General features: G+C 42.9%; 1 protein-coding gene across 1 annotated transcript in view; it reads left to right on the forward strand.

The window, feature by feature from the left end:
• Positions 1-21,667, forward strand: part of LOC141259365 (solute carrier family 12 member 9-like) — a 304,002-nt gene that overhangs the window by 86,608 nt on the left and 195,727 nt on the right. The window contains exons 3-6 of the mRNA XM_073675250.1: positions 5,088-5,225; positions 6,909-7,208; positions 13,045-13,152; positions 13,523-13,634. Coding sequence (XP_073531351.1) covers positions 5,088-5,225; positions 6,909-7,208; positions 13,045-13,152; positions 13,523-13,634 — 658 coding nt within the window. The remainder of the gene's footprint in view (positions 1-5,087; positions 5,226-6,908; positions 7,209-13,044; positions 13,153-13,522; positions 13,635-21,667) is intronic.

Raw genomic sequence — 21,667 nt, forward strand, 5'->3', positions numbered from 1 at the left:
GGTTTCCACTATTGAGGCGCATCAGGGGCTCTCCAAATGCGACATGGCATCCGCTAATTATTCAAGCAAATTTTACATTCAAAAAGTCAAATGGCGCTCCTTCTCTTCCGAACCCTGCCGTGCGCCGAAACAGTGTTTTTTCTCACATATGGAGTATCCGTGTCCTCGGGAGAAATTGCACAACAAATTTTGGGGTCGATTTTTTTCCTGTTACCCCTGCGAAAATAAAACAATTGGGGTCTAAAGTAAAATTTTTGTGAAAAAAGTTAAATGTTAATTTTTTCTTCCACATTCCAAAAATCCCTGTGAAGCACCTGAATGGTTAATAAACTTCTTGAATGTGGTTTTGAGCACCTTGAGGGGTGCAGTTTTTAGAATGGTGTCACTTTTGGGTACTTTGTCATATAGACCCCTCAAAGTCACTTCAAATGTGATCTGCTCCCTAAAAAAAATGGTTTTGTACATTTTGTTGGAAAAATGAGAAATTGCTGATCAACCCTTATAACTTCCTAAAAAAAATAAAAAAAAATTTGGTTCCAAAATTATGCTGATGTAAAGTAGACATGTGGGAATTTTTATTAACTATTTTGTGTAACATATCTCTCTGATTTAAGGGCATGAAAATTAAAATTTTGAAAATTGCAAAATTTTCACAATTTTTAGCCAAATTTCCGATTTTTTTTTTTTCACAAGGTAACGCAAGTCATATCGAATAAATTTTACCGCTGTCATAATGTACAGTATGTCATGAAAAAACAGTCTCCAAATCAGGGGGATCCATTGAAGCGTTCCAGAGTTATTACCTCATAAAGTGACAGTGGTCAGAATTGTAAAAATTGGCCTGGTCATTAACGTACAAACCACCTTCGGGGATAAACTGGTTAAGATACATATAGTGCGCACTGCTTAATCCGAAGATGAAATTATAATTGTGCTGCTGAAGCCAGCATGGCAAGGTATAGCCATGATATTTTACACTTGACTAGGGTATTTTAGTTTGTTCTTATGACAATAGCCTTTCGTAAGTTTTTAAAGGGAATCTGTCAGCAGGATCAACCCTCCTAAGCCGCCTATATGGGCACGGAGGTCATGGGAAGCCGAATAAAATGATACTTTGATATCTGTGGTCTGATGTCTTATTCCAGAGAAATCCACATTTTCTTCTATGTAAATGAGCTGTTCCACACTATGGGCCGGACACTGATCTGCATGAAAATCCACCTCCAAAGCTTATTATACAGGAAAGGGGGAGTTACCAGTGTGATGTGTAATGGCCGATCTCTGCTCCCCTAATCTAACTGCAGAGCTGTGTGTGATTATATCTGACACATCTGCAGCTTCCATCTCACAGGCTGCCAGTGTTGCGATAGTGTTGCAATACAGCAGAGCTGTGAGAGCTGCAGCTGCTAATGTGTTTTGTAAAGAGACAAAATTCAGTCCTTCTGTTCTGTGTTAGTTACTTGTCTCACATTGCTAACGCCCTATTTCATGTATAATAAGCACTGGAGGTGGATTCTCATGCAGGTCAGTGTCTGGCCTATAGCCCTGAACAGCTCATTTACATACAAAAAAACCATGGATATATCTGGAACAAGACATTGGATCACACACACTGTATCAAATTATCATTTTATTCCGCTTCCTATGACCTAAATGCCCATATAGATGGCTTAGGAGGGTTGATCCTACTGACAGACTCCTTTTAAAGCTCAGAAGTGTGCATATTGCGATCACATCAAAGACATGAAAAACAATTAATAGTAAATTTGTTACCATACAGTGAAAGGGTGGTGAGCTTTTTTATCATTGTGCACATTTTTTTCTGAAAACTTTGAGTGCGCAAAAGGTTGGGACTATACAGTGACAACAAATGGAGGTAAATTACTGTATATTTCTAATTGACGCCAATCGGCTAAATATAAACACAGAAAAGTTACATGAAGGTCTTGCCATAAGACTCTAATACCAATGACGGCCACACGACCTATTGAAATTGATCACCACAAAATCACCATTACAGCATCAGTAAGTGGTTCCTCCAATACTTGTGTGAAAAAAAATTGCAGTATGCAGGAACCGGATCAGTGCATGAAAATGTAATCCGCTCCTGCACGGTGTGCTGTGCAGACAAACGCCCAGAGCTGCACACAGAGCCCGTCACTAATGCAATTTGGGGATATGACTAAACCGCTTTATTCATAAGGCTGTCTGAACCGGCCTTTGGTTTACGGTAAAAAATGTTAACCACTCCGGTTGTGGTCTGGTAGATGATGGTAGGAAACTATTTGTCAGTGAAGTTGCACTCTGGAAGTTACTCAGTGGTGCAAGTGCTGCATAACTTCCCATTCTACAAAGAATAGCCTCATGAAGAACGGGTCACATTTCCGTGCACCACGTTCATCTCTCGTGTGCGATCTCCGGCATTTGTGCCATGGCATTTGCCAACCATGATAAAGCGCATTATACAAATTACTTTGTGTTCTGTATGATTGGTTATTCTCCATATTTATGCAGATAGCTTAGGAAATAAAAATAAAGATTCCTTTGGTGACTAATAGTCTCCAAAGTTAAGAATGGTACCATGGCTGGTCATGAAACTAGATCTTCGACTAATGCACATGCAGAGAAACCACCAGCTTGATAACTGTTCAGCCATAACAATATAACCACTGACAGTTAAAGTGGATTACATTGATTATCTGGTGACCGTGTCAATCGATGAGATATATTAAGCAACAAGTGAACAATCAGTTCTTGGAAGTTGATGTTTTGAAAGCAGGAAAAAAATGGCAAGCGTAAGTATCTGTATGACTTTGACACAGTCCTAATTGTGATGGCTAGACAATGGGGTCAAAACGTCTCGAAAATGGCAGATGTCGTAGGCTGTTCATAGTATGCAGTGGTTTGTAATTATCAAATAGTCCGAGAAAGGGCAGCCAGTGAATTGGCAACAGAGTCAAGGACACACAAGGCTTGATATCGATCGATATGAGGAATCTTTCTACATTGATTCTGTCAAAAATCTACTGTATCAGAAATTGCCAAAACATGATTATTATGATAGAAAAGTGCCATAAACACAGTGCTTCACAGCTGGCTGTCTATGGGCCTTTGTAGTCTCATTCCGGTCAGAATGCCCTCCACTGAAAGGCGTGAGCTGAAGGTTTTTTACAATGGCCCTCACAGTCCCCTGATCTGAACATCACTGAAAATCTGTGGCTAGACCTCAAAATAGGAGTGCATGCAAGACGCCCCAGGAATTTCACAGAACTGGAAGAATTTTCCAAGGAAGAACGGATAAAAATCCCTCAAACAAGAATTGAAAGACTTGTCTGGCTACAAAAATCATTTACAAGTTGTGATACTTTCAAAAGGGGGTGTTATTAGATACTAACCATGCAGGGTGCCCAAACTTTTGCATCAGCCCATGTTCCTTTTTTCAATTTTTAAAATGTAAAAGATAAAAAAAATGTATTTTTTTGCCTAAAATACAAAGGAAATGTCATCTTCAGGCCTTTTAGAGATCATTTCATCTTCAACTTGCTTAACTGTTCACAATAACAGTAATTTTGACTATGGGTGCCCAAACTTTTACATGTCACTATAGATAGACGGAGAGACAGACAGAATTTTTCATCAATCTCTGTTTCTGGGACTTTTGTTTTTACTGATACAGAAATCATCGCAAATATATAATTTTTCTTATTACAGTGAGTTAGAGTGTAGGAGAAAGATTATTACCTCTTGGAGAGTTGTACAGAGTGAATTGCTCTTCAACTAAAGACTTACAGGCCGAAGCCATTATACTTTTGCACAACTGGACCTATTCACAATAGTAAAAAACTAACTATCCCCAATTTCAGTGTTTTTAAATGGAATTTATTTTTTCTTTCTCTGACCCAAAATGGGTTAATTTGTGGTAATCCAAGATGTAGTAGATGTACACATATGATAGAAGCAGTTTAAGGCAACCACCATGTGAAGCTGAATAATTAAAAATGTGCCACAAGTGACTTGCTATAATGGTACGATTAGCAGCAATTTTTATGGGTCAGTTGATATTATGAAATATTTGTCGTTGGGTAATTAGACTTCTGTAAGTCAACCATTGAATTGCAAATGATAAATGGATCAATGGTATAAATCTACTACATTACACCTGTTCTTTGTATTGTAGTGTTTGGGATCTTGTTGCTGTATGTGGATGACTTTTTTTTATGATTTTACTCCTTTTTCATGTGTCTTGATGCCATTATTATGCTTTGCTTATATAGCACCATCATATTCCACAGCGCTTTACAGTCATCATCTCTGTCCCCATTGGGGCTCACAATCTACATTCTCTATCAGTATGTCTTTGGAGTGTAGGAGGAAACTGGAGTACCTGGAGGAAACCCACTCAAACATGGGGAGAACATACAAACTCCTTGCAGATGGGATTTGAACCCAGAACCCCAGCACAGCACAGCAAAGCAACAGTGCTAACCACTGAATCACCATGCTGTCATTGCATTTTCTTTCGCATGAAATGAATAACTGAACAAAACATTAATTCAAGGGCTTATCTGTGGCTCTATTTTAAATCCCATCCCCCAAAAAAAACCTGTTCTTGCCGGCAACGATCTCACAGTGGTCACAAACCGCACCTGGATGCAATTCGTCTGCTTCCAGTGATGTCACATCAACAGAGTAGTTCCTTCTCTCCCGCTCTGCTTTGTCGATGGGGCGTCACTGCAGATGTCATGCTGATAGGCAGGGAGGAGTCAGCTGTCAAAGTGAAGGAAGCCAGCTGTCAATCAGCATGACGTCGGCAGTTACACCCCGTCGACAGAGCAGACCGGAAGAGGAAAGGCATGAGGTCAAATGAAGTCAGAGAATTGCTGCCTGACCTGGGAGAGATTGCAGGGCAGAACAGGCAGGTAATTAGCAACGACTTGCCAGTAAGTTCTTAGCCCCCAAAGTCCCGGATAACCCCTTTAGTGTTACAGTAATCTTTTAGCTGGTGGTAAGTTCTATTTGTGAAAGTTATTGTACATCTGTTTAGTTTGTGTCTCTGTGCATACATTACCCTTAACATTCACTCCCAGACATGATCAGCAGGGCTCTGGGACCTGAATTTGGTGGTAGTATCGGTATAATGTTCTTTTTGGCTAATGTCTGTGGAAGTGCTCTGTACATTCTTGGTCTGGTAGAGACTATTGTGGCCATGTTTGGGATTTCAACAGGTAAGTCCATGAAATATTTTCCTACGTGTAAACATTATTATTGATTCCAGAATTAAATGCAGTTTCACAAGCTTTTGTAATTACAATATGCAGTTTCTTCTATTTTCAAGCCAAGCGGTATAATTTCTGGCCTGAAGGACTAGTAAGAATCTCATTGTTCCTTAGTATCAAGAACTTGCCCGGAATGTAATTTTTGAACATGTTGCTATTCTCTAAGGGACAGCGAGGGTCTGATACTTGAAGAGATGAAACAAGTCTGGTGTTCTGTATAATTCTGGGTTTGATCAGACATTTTGCTTCTCCCAGCTCTCTTTCTCTTGTTGCAAGCTCCTTTTACTGGGCCCCTGATGCTCTTCAATTTGCATGAGCAGGAAAGTCTCCCTGAAGTAAAATCTGAAAAGTTGCTCGTGCTGCCTGAGCTCATCAGTGATTCCTCTGCCTTGATGAAGACGCATGAGATAAACACACTCTCTGCCTCTCTTCCCCCGAGACACAAGTACGGAGCGCTCTGATCTGCTCTCGGAAATCACGGCTCGCTGTCCCTTCTTAAAAATGTTGTTTACTCCTAATTTTCCACTCATTTCACGCCAATCTAGAGATGGACGATTCGCAATCATGAATATGATGCTGAGATGGAAGCTGCAACGGGCTCATAGCTGTCAGAAAGAGTATTGTTCTTTTAACACTTTCTTCACTGTCTTGTCTTGATTCTTCTTTTATATTTCCATTCACTTACCATATATGTGATCCATAGTTTGTAGTGATGCAAAATGAAGGACAATGAGGAAGGTTGCTGCATACCATTATCATCTGCAAATCTTTCTGTTACCATTGAATATTACTACTGGCTGGTTACTTAATAGATTATTCAGGGTACATTATTATTATATTAAAGTGCTTTATACATAGTAAAGTATATTTAAAGTGATGGAATATCGCTGGTATATGCCATCATTTTCTGACTGGCGGTGATCAGCGCGAAGTATGTTACGCGACTGTTCAGACTTTATCTCTGCACATCTGAGCTCCCCGGCTTTGGCTGTGCAGGGATTTACAGCACCACTCTGTTCATTTCAATATGACCTTGTTTTAGATCTCTGCTCAGCAGTTTACGTGAAACACTGATGTGCAGGGAAAAACTATGACCGACTTAGTTTGTATCAAACGCCATTTATCCAAAATTGTGTCTGATTTTCATCAGCAGAAATCTGCTCAAGAAGTTTGAGTATTCTATATATTTCCAGAAATCAGTGGAAGTCCAAGATCAGATTTCATCAATGTGATTTTTTTTGTTTCCAGGTATCTGTGGAAATAAATTGGATTCTATTTTCCCTGAACTTTTTAGCAAAATAAAATGCCAAATAAACTAAATATTACATTAAAGAAGTGATCAAGAATAGAACAGCTCCTATGTAACATAGAAAGAATTATTTTGTTATTGCCTGGGACAACTCTACAATTCTTGCCATGTCGGCTACAAAAAGTACAAATATGTTCCCTTTCAAACACTGAATCTTTGGTATGACTACCACCAATCTGGCCCATCCTAAGGCTAAATGGCTGCATTACCCCTTTAATTCTTGAGTTAACCCAACAAAGTACCGTACTGTCAGTATGCTATAATTGTTTTATATACATTCTATATACATGCTCCAATAACTAATGACAAAATCTAATTGACAGGTGAAGGTGTAAAGAACGGAGTCCATGTTTTGCCACAGAGCTATTGGTACGAGTTCCTTTATGGCACCATTCTGCTTTTCCTGTGCCTCTTGGTTTGCCTGGTTGGAGCCAGTATATATGCCAAGGCCACCTTTCTCATCTTCATCATCGTGATGGTGGTTTTGATCACTGTTTTTATCAGCTTCTTTGCTGTAAAGGAAAAGGTTGTTCCCATTTTTAATTCTGATTCTAACGGCACCAATCCCCTCAATGGAACATTTACCGGTTTCAAGCTGTCCACGCTCAAAGACAATGTATATCGTAAGTATCCATCCTAAATACACGGTGTACAGATCTACAGACTTTAGTACTGATATGTAAGGACAATGTGGCAACTGAGAAATAGGGCTTCTCATCGAATTCTGCGCTACCCTCCATACATGTAATGTGCTTTTCAACATGTATTCGTGAAACACTTGCAGATGGATCCCATTGACGGGTTCTTACTCTTTGCAATGTTCTTCTATTTGTGTGAAATGAAGAGTGTAATGAGGCTCCTAATTCATCAGAGGCATCTTTATAAGTGTGACTGTAGTATTCCTTTTCCAGCACGATCCGTCTCCTTCACATCTCCACATCTGATTAAACGCTTTGAACCACACTGCTGTACGTGAACCATTTCCAGCGTCTGTATGGCATTTGTGGAACAAAGAAGTAAATCTCATTTCCCTGATGAATCTTACATTATGACAGTGTAAAGGTCAGGAGAAAATGAAATTAAAGGATTCCACTCAGGGATTCTGGCAAGAAGTGGAAAGATTCAGTAATCATCAATTTGTTCCAAAAAAAGGCTGGTATCACTTATCCGAAGAGCATTCCTGACCTGTAGGATAAGGACATTCGCAGGAAGAAAAACCTATGACTACATTGAGCGGAAATATCTGGAGATCACATTTGGCTTCTTCTTTCCTGCTGGTTCCTATTTCCCAGTGAAAGCCCTCAGTCATGCCACAGCGACTCAAGTCAGGGATGCAAGAGACATTGTTCTGCGCAGACTTAAGCGGCGTGTTTTGCTTTTTTTACTCAATAGTAGCAGCAGAAAAGTTACTTGTGACACTCGCTGTCAACGGCAAGTGCAATAAACCCAGTACATAATACAGGACAGAGAATAATTTGGGTGATTTTATATATTTTTTTGCACATGTTTAGAAAGTCAATATTCACAATTATTCTGATGTTGACTTCACATTGGTTACCTTATGAAATTCTATTTAATCATATTTTTACTAATATTCATGTTTATTACAGTGTTTGAAAATGGCTCTTTTTTGCCAGAGAAAGCCATGCCCAACCTGCCTGTATCCCCCTAACTTGTCTTAATAGCATAACATTATGCAATTTATCATTTTAACATTAGCACAGTCATCCTTTAGAGCAGGGGTGGGCAATTCAATTTCTTGAGCCAAATGAAAGACCGTGACTGTTGTGGATTTCTGAACCAATAGGCTGAAATTAGTTCTGCTCAGTACTAATAATAACATATTAATTCTATTATTTTACTTTAATATTGTATCATGTAATATTGAGCAGAATTAAGTATGCCGACACACTCTATATACAGTATACAGAGCCTCCACACAGCCCCCCTACATACAGTATGAACCTCCACACACAACCTCTTATACACAGTATGAGACTCCACATAGTCCCCCTATACATAGTATGAGCTCCCACACTCCCCCTTATATACAGTACGATCCCTCACACAGCCTTCATATATACAGTATGAGCCCCCACATAGCCCTTATATACAGTTTGAGTCCCCACATAGCCCTCCTATATATAGTATGAGCTCCTGCATAGCCTCCATATATATATACAGTACAGACCAAAAGTTTGGACACACCTTCTCATTTAAAGATTTTTCTGTATTTTCATGACTATGAAAATTGTACATTCACACTGAAGGCATCAAAACTATGAATTAACACATGTGGAATTATATACTTAACAAAAAAGTGTGAAACAACTGAAAATATGTCTTATATTCTAGGTTCTTCAAAGTAGCCACCTTTTGCTTTGATGACTGCTTTGCACACTCTTGGCATTCTCTTGATGAGCTTCAAGAGGTAGTCACCGGAAATGGTTTTCACTTCACAGGTGTGCCCTGTCAGGTTTAATAAGTGGGATTTCTTGCCTTATAAATGGGGTTGGGACCATCAGTTGTGTTGTGCAGAAGTCTGGTGGATATGTAGCGCCCCGAAGGTTCGGCCGCTACAGGGGTATTGCTCCTCTGCCAGAGGTGTGATATTCCACTTCCGGGTAAGGATGGAGTATGGACCAGGGCTCAGTTAGCTGCATGCATCACACACACCCCATTTCCGGGGGACAGCTCAACGGTGCTCCCATTTAACCAGTAATGCAGGCACGACAGACCATGTCCCTGGCTGGAGTGGGGAGGGGGGAGGAAAACATGGTGATGTAGGAGCAGGAGGGGACGGTTTCTGAGCATAGGTAGGAGCTCATTGGTTGCTGGTCACCTGAGCTCACACTCTAGGGGAAGGTATAAAAGGTGGGCACCATCTTAGTTCTGGGTCTAGTCAGTGAGAGGAGAAGACAGGGAGCGGAGGCTCTGTAGGAGCCCTGCTCAAAGGCAGGCCTAGGGTGAAGGCCGGAGCCAGGAGAAAGGAACAGAAACAGAAAGGAACGGAAAAGGAAGAGAAGTACCCAAAGTGTAGAAGGGCTCAGAAACAAGAAGGCAGAAGGGACCCTAAGGACCCAGGAAATTACGGGTGACGGGTCAGGCAAGAAAAGGGTACCGGATCCCAAGTTGGTGGAGGCAAATAATCCTCAGCCAAGAACCGGAGGTCGTGATCATCACTTGGTGCGACCCCCTGCTAAACCTTGCTAGGAAGGCACCATATAGGATAGCGGGAAACGGGGCCCACGTTTACCCGCATAGATCCGCGGCAGCTGGACAAAAGCTTGGTCACTGGTGGGGCACGAGCCAGAGGAAAGATAGAAGGGAGTCCTGTGCCATACTCCTGAACTGCCTGGGGGTTGACAGAGCCCCTCGCCTGGTGGGCATGACACGGCTTGGGCAGTCACTACCGGTACTGAAGTGGCTTGGAGTATACGAACTGTGAGTAAAAGACCCTGGACTGCAACATGTTGTCTTTGTGCTTCTTACTTCGCCAGCACTAACGGTACTGGGACTCCCTGCACCATCACCCCCACCATCTACTACACTGCCCTGGGGCTACACTCTTCCCGTGGGGAGTTATACGATCTCAGCTGCACACAACATCAGCCTCAGGGGACTGCCTTGCAGCGGCGGTTCATAATAGCCGCAATCCACGGGTGGCGTAGCCGGACATTGCAAAGCACATAGTAGACTACCACTGGTCTGACCACCCTGAGCCACGGGACCGGGTCGCCACTACTACCCCCATCGTTACACTGAAGCCCGGTTCCGAGTGCCCCACGGCCCAGGGGGCGAGTCAGATACACAGCTGATAGTCCTACTGAATAGACTGTTAGAATTTGTATTATGGCAAGAAAAAAGCAGCTAAGTAAAGAAAAACGAGTGGCCATCATTACTTTAAGAAATGACGGTCAGTCAGTCTGAAAAATTGGGAAAACTTTGAAAGTGTCCCCAAGTGCAGTTGCAAAAACCATCAAGCGCTACAAAGAAACTAGCACACATGAGGACCGCCCCAGGAAAGGAAGACCAAGAGTCACCTCTGCTTCTGAGGATAAGTTTATCCAAGTCACCAGCCTCAAAAATCGCAGGTTAACAGCAGCTCAGATTAGAGACCAGGTCAATGCCACACACAGTTCTAGCAGCAGACACATGTCTACAACAACTGTTAAGAGGAGACTTTGTGCAGCAGGCCTTCGTGGTAAAATAGCTGCTAGGAAACCACTGCTAAGGACAGGCAACAAGCAGAAGAGACTTGTTTGGGCTAAAGAACACAAGGAATGGACATTAGACCAGTGGAAATCTGTGCTTTGGTCTGATGAGTCCAAATTTGAGATCTTTGGTTCCAACCACTGTGTCTTTGTGCGACACAGAAAAGGTAAACGGATGGACTCTACATGCCTGGTTCCCACCGTGAAGCATGGAGGAGGTGTGATGGTGTGGGGGTGCTTTGCTGGTGACACTGTTGGGGATTTATTCAAAATTGAAGACATACTGAACCAGCATGGCTACCACAGCATTTTGCAGTGGCATGCTATTCCATCTGGTTTGCGTTTAGTTGGACCATTATTTATTTTTCAACAGGACAATGACCCCAAACACACCTCCAGGCTGTGTAAGGGCTATTTGACCAAGAAGTAGAGTGATGGGACCTGAACCCAATCGAGATGGTTTGGGGTGAGCTGGACCGCAGAGTGAAGGCAAAAGGGCCAACAAGTGCTAAGCATCTCTGGGAACTCCTTCAAGATTGTTGGAAGACCATTTCCGGTGACTACCTCTTGAAGCTCATCAAGAGAATGCCAAGAGTGTGCAAAGCAGTCATCAAAGCAAAAGGTGGCTACTTTGAAGAACCTAGAATACAAGACATATTTTCATTTGTTTCACACTTTTTAGTTAAGTATATAATTCCACATGTTAATTCATAGTTTTTGATGCCTTCAGTGTGAATGTACAATTTTCATAGTCATGAAAATACAGAAAAATCTTTAAATGAGAAGGTGTGTCCAAACTTTTGCAGCACTCTGCTATGGTCTTTGCTGTGTGCTCTGATGCTCCACACAGTTGCTGCAATGTAGAGACATAATCGCGTCTGCTATGTCAGTCTCACACTCTCAGTGGTGGAAGAATGAGTCGGCTGCTCCGTCCTCCACAATTATAGTCACCGTTATTTGCATCCTGTAGACGACCTGATTGTGGCCCGTGGGCCACATTTTGCCCAGGTCTGTATTAGAGGAATCTGTCAAGTACATATACTCTATATCCTTTTTTAACATTGATAGCAGTGGATGATACATGGCCAACGAATATCAACTGTTCAGGCGTCCATCAGACTCTTACTTTTTTTTTTTCTTGTTTTTAACATTTCATGCCATACATCACAGGATATGTCAGATTTAGAGGGAAAGAAGGACACATGTACATAATTTCATAAGTCCACCACGTTCAACCTATAACCTAACATGGTGATCCAGAGGAGGGATAAAACCCCAATGAGGTAATCCTTTAGATGAATGGAAATATGGTACCTGCAATTCAAGGATGGTTGCAGAACACTGGATCAGGGTGAGCTACTACAGAGAGTCCTGGTGCGGTGTATGCATGTCAACTATATCATCCTTATACCGTGAAAGGGGTTGTTTTAATGAGACAACCCCTTTTCAGGGTTATAATAAAATAAGTCTCAAAGCATACCTGTCATTTGAGGTAACTTTTCAGAATAAGATCTTCTGTGTTTGTACATAAGGAATAACACTATATCTGGCAATTATATGACTTGTATTCAGCATGATTCATCTGTTTTCCCTTCTGTAGTCTCTATCATTAATTGTCAGTAATCTCTGAACCAGTGGGAGGAGACTAGCTGCTTTAATGTCTCCCATACACAGTACACACAGACAGAGGGATTCCTGCTCTTCTTTCTCAGCAGTAGCATAGAGGAAATTATATAGCACTACTGAGCTGTGTGGATGTGAATACACCTCTGAGATAACCTACATCACTCATTAATTCAGCACAGTCTACCTATCCTGTCTGCCTCTGCTTGTTTTATCCTCACTCCTCCTGCCCTTCCCCTATATTACATAGAGTATAATAGGAGCTGTAATCTGATACCTCAATGAGCTGACAGTCAATGTTGCATTGACCAAAATGGATGTGAGCTGTTTATTTTTTTTAGAATGGATGGTAAGTTCAGGAGGTGGGGGGAGGGGAAAATTTGTTCTGAAAGGGAGAACAGAGCACATATAGAAGCTAATGAGATGTATTACAAAGTTTCTTTAATTTACCTACACTATTGATATACTTTGTTCAACATTTGTTGATTCGACCGTGACCATTTAATATTCATGAACCTACAATGTTTCTCTCCTGAGATGGAGGTCTTGTCAAGGCATGGTCATTAGTTCCATATACCTCTCTCTGTTGCTCAATCATTTTTACATAATATCTTTATTATAGCGCAATATGCCAGAGACTACACTACAGGAAGAATGATGAGCTTCACCATAGTCTTTGCCGTCATGTTCAATGGTTGCACTGGGATTATGGCAGGATCAAACATGTCAGGTAAGGGTCATTTGTCTTTGGTTTGTTGTTTGCATTTTCTCGCTCAGTTCATTCATTGAGCGTAGAATTCATTCAGTATCGATAGCGGTGACTTCATCCTCACGCTATACTAGTCCTGTTTTATCATTGCAAATCTTGAACAGAGACCCATATGCAAGACAGAAGACTATAACAATAACAATTAATTGGTCATTTATAATCTATTACTAGCTCGTTATGTTATTTTATATACTATACCACAGATTGAATCTGACTAAAAAGCTGAACTGGTAGTGTTAACAGGAAATTGTCTTGCTTTTCATCTAGTTGCTGCTGTATAAGTTAAGAAAATGTCAATTTACTAACCTTTATATTATCTTTTTAACCTCAGGGGATTTGAAAAACCCAAGTTATTCCATACCAAGAGGAACAATCACTGCCGTGATCTTTACCTACATAATCTACAATCTGCTGGCCCTAATGGTCAGCTGTACATGTGACAGGTAGGAGACAGGATCATAGAATTGGAACACAAAATTGAATCCGAAGCCACATATCCATGTTTAACATTAATGGCAATCAGTGAAGAGTATCTAGTGTATCATTAGCGACCTATAAATGCTCGGTACTCTCTATAGCAATATTAGTGTGTATAATATTCATAAAAAAAATGTAAATAACTTTGTTCACCAACTTATGTTCAAAAAATTCACAAACTACAAAAATCTGTAAAACACCCTGTGAGGATCTGAGGTGAGTTGTAATAATCACCTAGGCAGGTTAACAATGCAACTATTTTTATTCCTTATGTCCATCGTCTTACGGCAACTCCGGGTAGATTGCCACACTGTAATGCCCCCAGTCCACAAGATCCCAACTCGGGGCCGGTAGTCCCACTGCCCCCGTACCAGGCGATACCCACTGTCTTCCAACTTTTGGTAGGTCCACAGCTTTTGTGTCTCCCGCCGGTATAGTCTGTAGTCACAGTCCATACTCTTCCAGATGACGGATACCACGACCGTAGCGTGTGCATCCAGCTCCAGTCGGCAACAACAGTACCGGCAAGTACACAAGATGGTGCAAATGACAGAGTCTCACTCTTGACCTTGCTTGCCGGGGATTAGAATCTCTCCGACTTTAGGGCATCCAGGGCCAACTACCGGAACCAGTAGCATCCCGCTTTTGGCCGGCACCCACAGAGAGGAGGTAGCGGCAAGCTTAGGAGGCTGACTGAGCTCAGTGGGGTATATGGCCAGATGACCGGAGTGTCCGAACCTGGGTTCTCCAAGCATCTTCGTGGGTTCAGTGATGGGCAGTGGAGCAGATCTGTATTCCACCAGATGGAGCCATGGTTCCTTGGGCTGTTCCTGTAGAGTCCCTCTGGAGATAGAGGCAGCACCCTTTTTATATTCCACAGCTCTCATTCAGAGCCTTCTCCAACAGGATTGGGGAAAGGTGGAGGGAGGTAGTCCCGCATTGTTCTATTGTTCAGTTAACCTGCACATTTGTTCTCCAAGGTCTGTATACTAGTAAACCGCAGGGAGTTGATACAATACCTAATTAGCAGGCATTCCACAGATTAACATACAACAAGAGTCAACATACAGGCTCATATGAACAATGGCTTATGTCCCTTGACCCACTGAACAATACGTTTGGCACAATTAAAAATAAACACTGTGTCGTGACACACCCCACTAGAAAACTTTGGGACAGCATAGCATACACCTACATGCCAGCAGGAAATATCATGTAAAGCAAACTTAAAAAATTCTACAAAAGAAGATATAAATAAATCTTAATTAAGGGAAAAGCCTACCATGTACCACAGATCCATAATATCAATCAATATGCCTTTTGCGCTTGCATGTTTCGCTTTCTGCTTCTTCAGGGGGTACTGGAGTACTGGAATACCCTTTGTGTGAGAAATTGAATACTTAACACTGGCTACAAGTTGAAAGGCATGCCTATTAGTGGGTATTGACCGTAACTTATCGCATATACTTGATGAACAGGCCATATTCTATATTGACATTCGTACTGACCGATATTATGTATATGATAGACTTTGCCCTGAATTAAGAAGTATTTAGATCATCTTTGTAGTATTATATACTAGTTGCTATATGGGAATTTTTCATGATGCCATGTTTGTGTATGTCACGCTGTCCCAGAGTTGTGTATTGAGAGATTTTTGTAGTTGGTGAATTTTTGCAATATAAATTGTTAAATAAAGATATTAACATATTTTTATGAATGCGTACATACTAATATATTTGTAGGGTAGTCTCATAGAAACTTAAGGCAGTATCTCCAGTCAACTAAAGAGGAGCAATCTCATAAATTAGATTATACTTTCCATAGACCACATCCCATGATTCAAAATGGGTAGCCCCTCTAAATTGAAGCTTAGTTGCAGTACCCGAGACTGGCTACTACTTTGTGTACAAACCTGTGCTGCTCCAGGTCTGTACACTGTGGGAACTGCCGCCAGCTGGTCAGTGAGGGTGCCGGTATCGGATCACAACTAATCTGATATCAATGACCTTTCCTGTGGTCCTCGATATCCCCATTAATGGTAGGAAGTTGGAAACTGATTTTATTAGAAGTTGCTGTTTCATTCCTACTGTTTATTTTTTGGCTTTTTATAATTAAATATGTAGGGAAGCTTTTAGAGCTTTTTGTTTGAGGCTGAAGAAACGTATACAGATTATTTTGCCTGCAAATATCATTATTTTACAGTTCATAGTGAATGGAGCTGATGTCTTCATATCTGAATGGTCTGTAGACATATATCACTTATAATCATAATGATTTATCATGGTTTTCTAATGTGTCCATAAAAAAATATGATCTGTCTTTTGATTTTTTGATAAGCTGTCCAGAAAAAATATAACGTCAAGTTGACAACCCGGATTCTAACGTCATTAAAAATAGGCCAGACATTATGAAACAGGTGACAACCCATATTTGTGTGCCTCGTTGCATACGGAATACACAATGGCTTGAGACATTCATCTTAATGGTCTGCCTGCAGCTTGCCCCTGCAGTACGAGTTGATCCCTGCAATCAATAGCTTTGGTAGAGGCTCTAGCTATCAAATCTACTATATAATTGGCTTATCCCATCTGTCCAGGAAATCCCGCGTCGCTGATTGGTCCGGCCGCGGCCAATCAGTGACGCGGGATTTCAGAACAAGATGGCGGCCGTTAGCGGCTCATCTGCCGCACGGACGTCAGGGGCGATGCAGCCGGGAGATGACCGGCGCTAGCCGGTCATCTCCCGGCTGCTCGCAGCGGAAGTACCCGCACAGGCAGCGCCGCTCCCCGATCCTCACTAATACGGTTTGCTGACCAATCAGCGATATTTGCACCAAATTTAAACACCGCTCTGCTGATTGGTCCCGGACGCGACCAATCAGCGATTTTGGCGCCAAATTTAAACACGCTCTCCGGTCCTCACTAACACAGTTCGCTGACCAATCAGTGATATTGGCGCCAAATTTCAATACTGCTCTGCTGATTGGTCGCGGCCGCCCGGTGATATTCGCGCGACATTTAAAACCCCGCTTCTCTGATTGGTCGCGGCCAGCCGGCCGCGACCAATCAGCGACTGGCGCAGCCCGGCCGTGAATTGGCGCCGGATTTGAAACACGCAGGCCACCATCGGGAGATCAGCGGCGACGCAGCCGGGAGATGACCGGTGCCAGCCGGTCATCTCCCGGCTGCTCGCAGCGGAAGTACCCGCACAGGCAGCGCCGCTCCCCGATCCTCACTAATACGGTTTGCTGACCAATCAGCGATATTTGCACCAAATTTAAACACCGCTCTGCTGATTGGTCCCGGACGCGACCAATCAGCGATTTTGGCGCCAAATTTAAACACGCTCTCCGGTCCTCACTAACACAGTTCGCTGACCAATCAGTGATATTGGCGCCAAATTTCAATACTGCTCTGCTGATTGGTCGCGGCCGCCCGGTGATATTCGCGCGACATTTAAAACCCCGCTTCTCTGATTGGTCGCGGCCAGCCGGCCGCGACCAATCAGCGACTGGCGCAGCCCGGCCGTGAATTGGCGCCGGATTTGAAACACGCAGGCCACCATCGGGAGATCAGCGGCGACGCAGCCGGGAGATGACCGGTGCCAGCCGGTCATCTCCCGGCTGCTCGCAGCGGAAGTACCCGCACAGGCAGCGCCGCTCCCCGATCCTCACTAATACGGTTTGCTGACCAATCAGCGATATTTGCACCAAATTTAAACACCGCTCTGCTGATTGGTCCCGGACGCGACCAATCAGCGATTTTGGCGCCAAATTTAAACACGCTCTCCGGTCCTCACTAACACAGTTCGCTGACCAATCAGTGATATTGGCGCCAAATTTCAATACTGCTCTGCTGATTGGTCGCGGCCGCCCGGTGATATTCGCGCGACATTTAAAACCCCGCTTCTCTGATTGGTCGCGGCCAGCCGGCCGCGACCAATCAGCGACTGGCGCAGCCCGGCCGTGAATTGGCGCCGGATTTGAAACACGCAGGCCACCATCGGGAGATCAGCGGCGACGCAGCCGGGAGATGACCGGTGCCAGCCGGTCATCTCCCAGCTGCTCGCAGCGGAAGTACCCGCACAGGCAGTGCCGCTCCCCGGTCCTCACTAACACTGCGACCAATCAGCGATATTGGCGCCAAATTTAAACACCACTCTTCGGCCAATTGGCGCCGTATTTAAAATAAGTACGCCACCGTCGGGAGATAGCAGGGCTGACTCCGCTCATGTGGTCGTGTGACTCACCAACTGCCCATGACGTACTGAACATGTTTTGTCAGTCACAGTGTGTGATGTACTTCTGTCACGTTTAATGAATACGTTCTATCAGTCACAGTGCTACATAGTTCAGTCACGTTTACTAAACACGGTCAGTCAGAGTGTGACATACTTCTGTCACGTTCAGTCAACACGTTCTGTCAGTCACAGTGTGACGTACTTCTGTCACGTTTACTAAGGGGGCCGTACAAGCCAAGATAAGGGGGCCATACAAACCAGGATTAGGGGAATGACAGAGCCTTACAAACCACAATTAGGGGATGAGGGAGCCATACATACCAGAATATGGAAATTTAACAGTAGCTGCTGCATTTCCCACCCTAGGCTTATACTCAAGTCAATAAATTTTCCCAGTTTTTTGTTATAAAATTAGGGGTCTCGGCTTATACTCGAGTCACCGCGCACAGGCAGCATGTGACCCCCGGCTGTAGCCAGCTCTTGCTTCCGCTTATGTCACGACTATTTGCGGCTGCAGCCAAGGGGTCTCCTGTTTTGCGTTCCACGGTGAGTGATGGGCTGTGGGCGGGGTTATCCCCCATCCCGTCACACCCAGCATCCACCGCACACGCATTCATTGACAGAGCGCGTGGTGGATGCTGGGTGTGACACGATGGGGGATAACCCCGCCCACAGCCCGTCATTCACCATGGTATGCGGAACAGTAGACCCCTGGATTACGTGCTGGCTGTTCGTTGTCAGCGATGTTGTCACAAGCTGTATTGACAACATGAATAAAATTACAGATTTCATTAGGGGCCCCGGGGGGATACATTGGGGGGGTTAATTTAAAGTAGTGCACAACCCATTTAAACACTGCTTCGCTGATTAGTCACGCCCGGTCGGCCGCATACATATTCTAGAATACCCGATGCGTTAGAATCGGGCCACCATCTAGTGTCAAGTATAAATGGGTTCAGCAGCTAATCAGCACTAGTTTTTATGGCGCTCTGACTAAGGCTGTGTGCCCACTATGCATTTTTTAAGAGTTTCCGCAGCGGCAATTCCACTGCAGAAATGCTTAAAAAAAAGGCCTGGTAGAAGGTCTGCCATGTTCCCCAATGATAATCCGCATGTGCTGTACCGGGTACCATCCGCACATTGAAACGCATGGAATCCGCATCTGCAGGTGCAGTGATGCGGATGTCATATGGTCCAATGCAAGTCAATGGTGGCGAAAACACCGCGATTACGCAAAATAATTGGTAGTGCTGCAATGATAATCCGCAGCAGAAATTTCCACAGCACTACCAATTATTTTGCGTAATCGCGGTGTTTTCGCCACCATTGACTTGCATTGGACCATATGACATCCGCATCACTGCATCTGCAGATGCGGATTCCATGCGTTTCAATGTGCGGAGAAGAGGAGACTCTCCTCCGGACCCGGGTACCATAGTACCTGTAAAAAAAAGAATAAAATACAAAATATACATTATACTTACCTTCTGATGGCCCCCGGTGTCCTTAGCGATGCATCCTGGCTTGCCGGCAGCTCGCGGTTACATGGATTTATATAGTGTGACCAAGTTGTCAAGCACTTTCCAAGTGATGCTAAAATTGCTTGGAACGCGCTTGACAACCCGCATGCAGAAATGCATGCAAAAACGCTTCACTTCCGCATGTCCCTGGCAGGAAAAACGCATGTACAATCTGCATGTACAATCCGCATGCGTTTTTTCTGCCAGGGAGATGCAGAAACGCTCAGGAAAAATCCGGAGCATTTATGCATCGTGGCCACATAAAGGTAAATGGAAGCAATATAGGTAGTGAAACGTAACCTTTAATAATTAGATATGTAAAAAGATATAAAAGATAAAATGTCACTTTGACCCAAAATGCAAATAGATGTCCGCCTAAGGTAGTAATATATATATATATAGCTACCTAAACCAGATATGCACTTGTTATCAATAGGAGTATGTAGGGCAAATACATAGAATGTATCTCGCCTATCTAATTTACAAGACAATGGCACATAGCCTAATGCACAGTTCCAATAAAATGACTTTCTAGTGAAACTCCTTGTAAATTTTTGCGAACTTCCATTCGTATTAATAATGGGGTGACCATATTTATTTCTACTCATTTATGTAGCGCCATTAATCCCACAGTGCTTTACAGATATTATCACTGTCCCCATTGGGGCTCACAATCTACATTCCCTATCAGTATGTCTTTGGAGTGTGGGAGGAAACCAGAGAACCTGGAGGAAACCCACCCAAACACGGGGAGAACATACAAACTCCTTGTAGGTTATGTCCTTAGAGGGATTTGGACCCAGGACCCCAGCGCTGCAAGGCTTAAGTGCTAACCACTGAGCCACTGTGTTGACCATATACTGTATGTTTGGTTGATTGAATTTGGCTGATGAGTTGACCATATAATTGCAATGGATATGTCCTGACTCTCCCCTGATGCCAAATGTTTGAAGGAAGAAGAATTTTAGCCTATCCATCCTTTGGTTCTCAAGGGAGATGAGCCACTTCCCGAGGTGTCAGTCAGTGATTTATGCCCTTAATCCTGTGCATGGGGTTATGGTTTATAGTGGAGTCAGTATGGATAGTGCTTGGGATAGTGTGGTTGATGGTCATCTAAAGTGTATTGCCTGCCCAAATCTGTGATCAGGTAACCTCCTTTTGCTGGTTACACATTACGATTGTCTATCATATCATTTTCAGTCATTTCTTAGATTAGTTGTTCTGTTTTAAAGTTTTCTTAGGTGTAATGTGATTGGACAAGTTTGATGGTGCTAATTGTCTGGGTAACTAGGATTTTAATCAAGCAGATAAGGAATACAAGACCAAGGCTTACAGCCGGCGACAAATATCACAACATTCATATCCCCAGACTATCCAATTATTTTGCAATGTAATGCAATTTTGGGCGTAGTTACAGCACTTTGGTAATTAAGCCAGAATATGACATTTACATTTTTTATTTCGTTTTATATACGGTATTTCATTGTGGCATTTCAAGCGTTCATTCTTACAATGTTACATTTTAGTGCTCAAATATTTCATGAAAACCTTTCCATTTACAATTGTAGAGTAGGAAAGACGCTAAGTTACAGAATTTGGGAACAATACTATAAGGCATATATAATAAGTCCTGTAGTACGGTGGTCAGCCCGCTAGGCATCATGTGTATCTCAGCTCAAATTCCAATAAACCTCTCCTAAAATAGCAGTGTAAAGAATATTACGGGAAACCGGAGTTCAGCATTTCAAATATGGCCTATGTACAAAAAAGGTCAAAGCTGCTAAAATGAATTTGCCAGTACAAAGTACATGCCGAGATTTTAGTTAGTTGTCTGTTGTATCTTATGAAATAACATTGAGTTTTTATACTGTGCTGGTGGTGTAGGGTGACTGGCGACATCATATTGTGTAAGGGGGTATCATACTGTGGGGGGTAGCTGTAGATCAAGGTACTAGGACTGAATAACAGGAGCAGTGTGATTTATAATCCTATTAAAAAGCAATAAATTATATAGTTTTGATTAGCTGCTACTGATAACAATGCATGTTACAATAAACCCAATGGTAACAGGTATTAGCAGTAGCAGCTAGTGAACAGACTTAAAGAGGTTGTCCAGGCTTGGGGCTCAAGTCTGCAGTCACTCTGACTGCAGACTTGTGAATCCTCTCCGCGCACACTGTCAGAATTCTCCGGCTCTTTGAGCGGGCGGGTGTGTGATCGCAAGTATGCTAATCAAA

This window comes from Phyllobates terribilis, unplaced genomic scaffold (assembly GCF_046119375.1).
Source record: "Phyllobates terribilis strain yellow unplaced genomic scaffold, ASM4611937v1 Scaffold_3__8_contigs__length_932513732, whole genome shotgun sequence".
Classification (NCBI taxonomy): Eukaryota; Metazoa; Chordata; class Amphibia; order Anura; family Dendrobatidae; genus Phyllobates; species Phyllobates terribilis.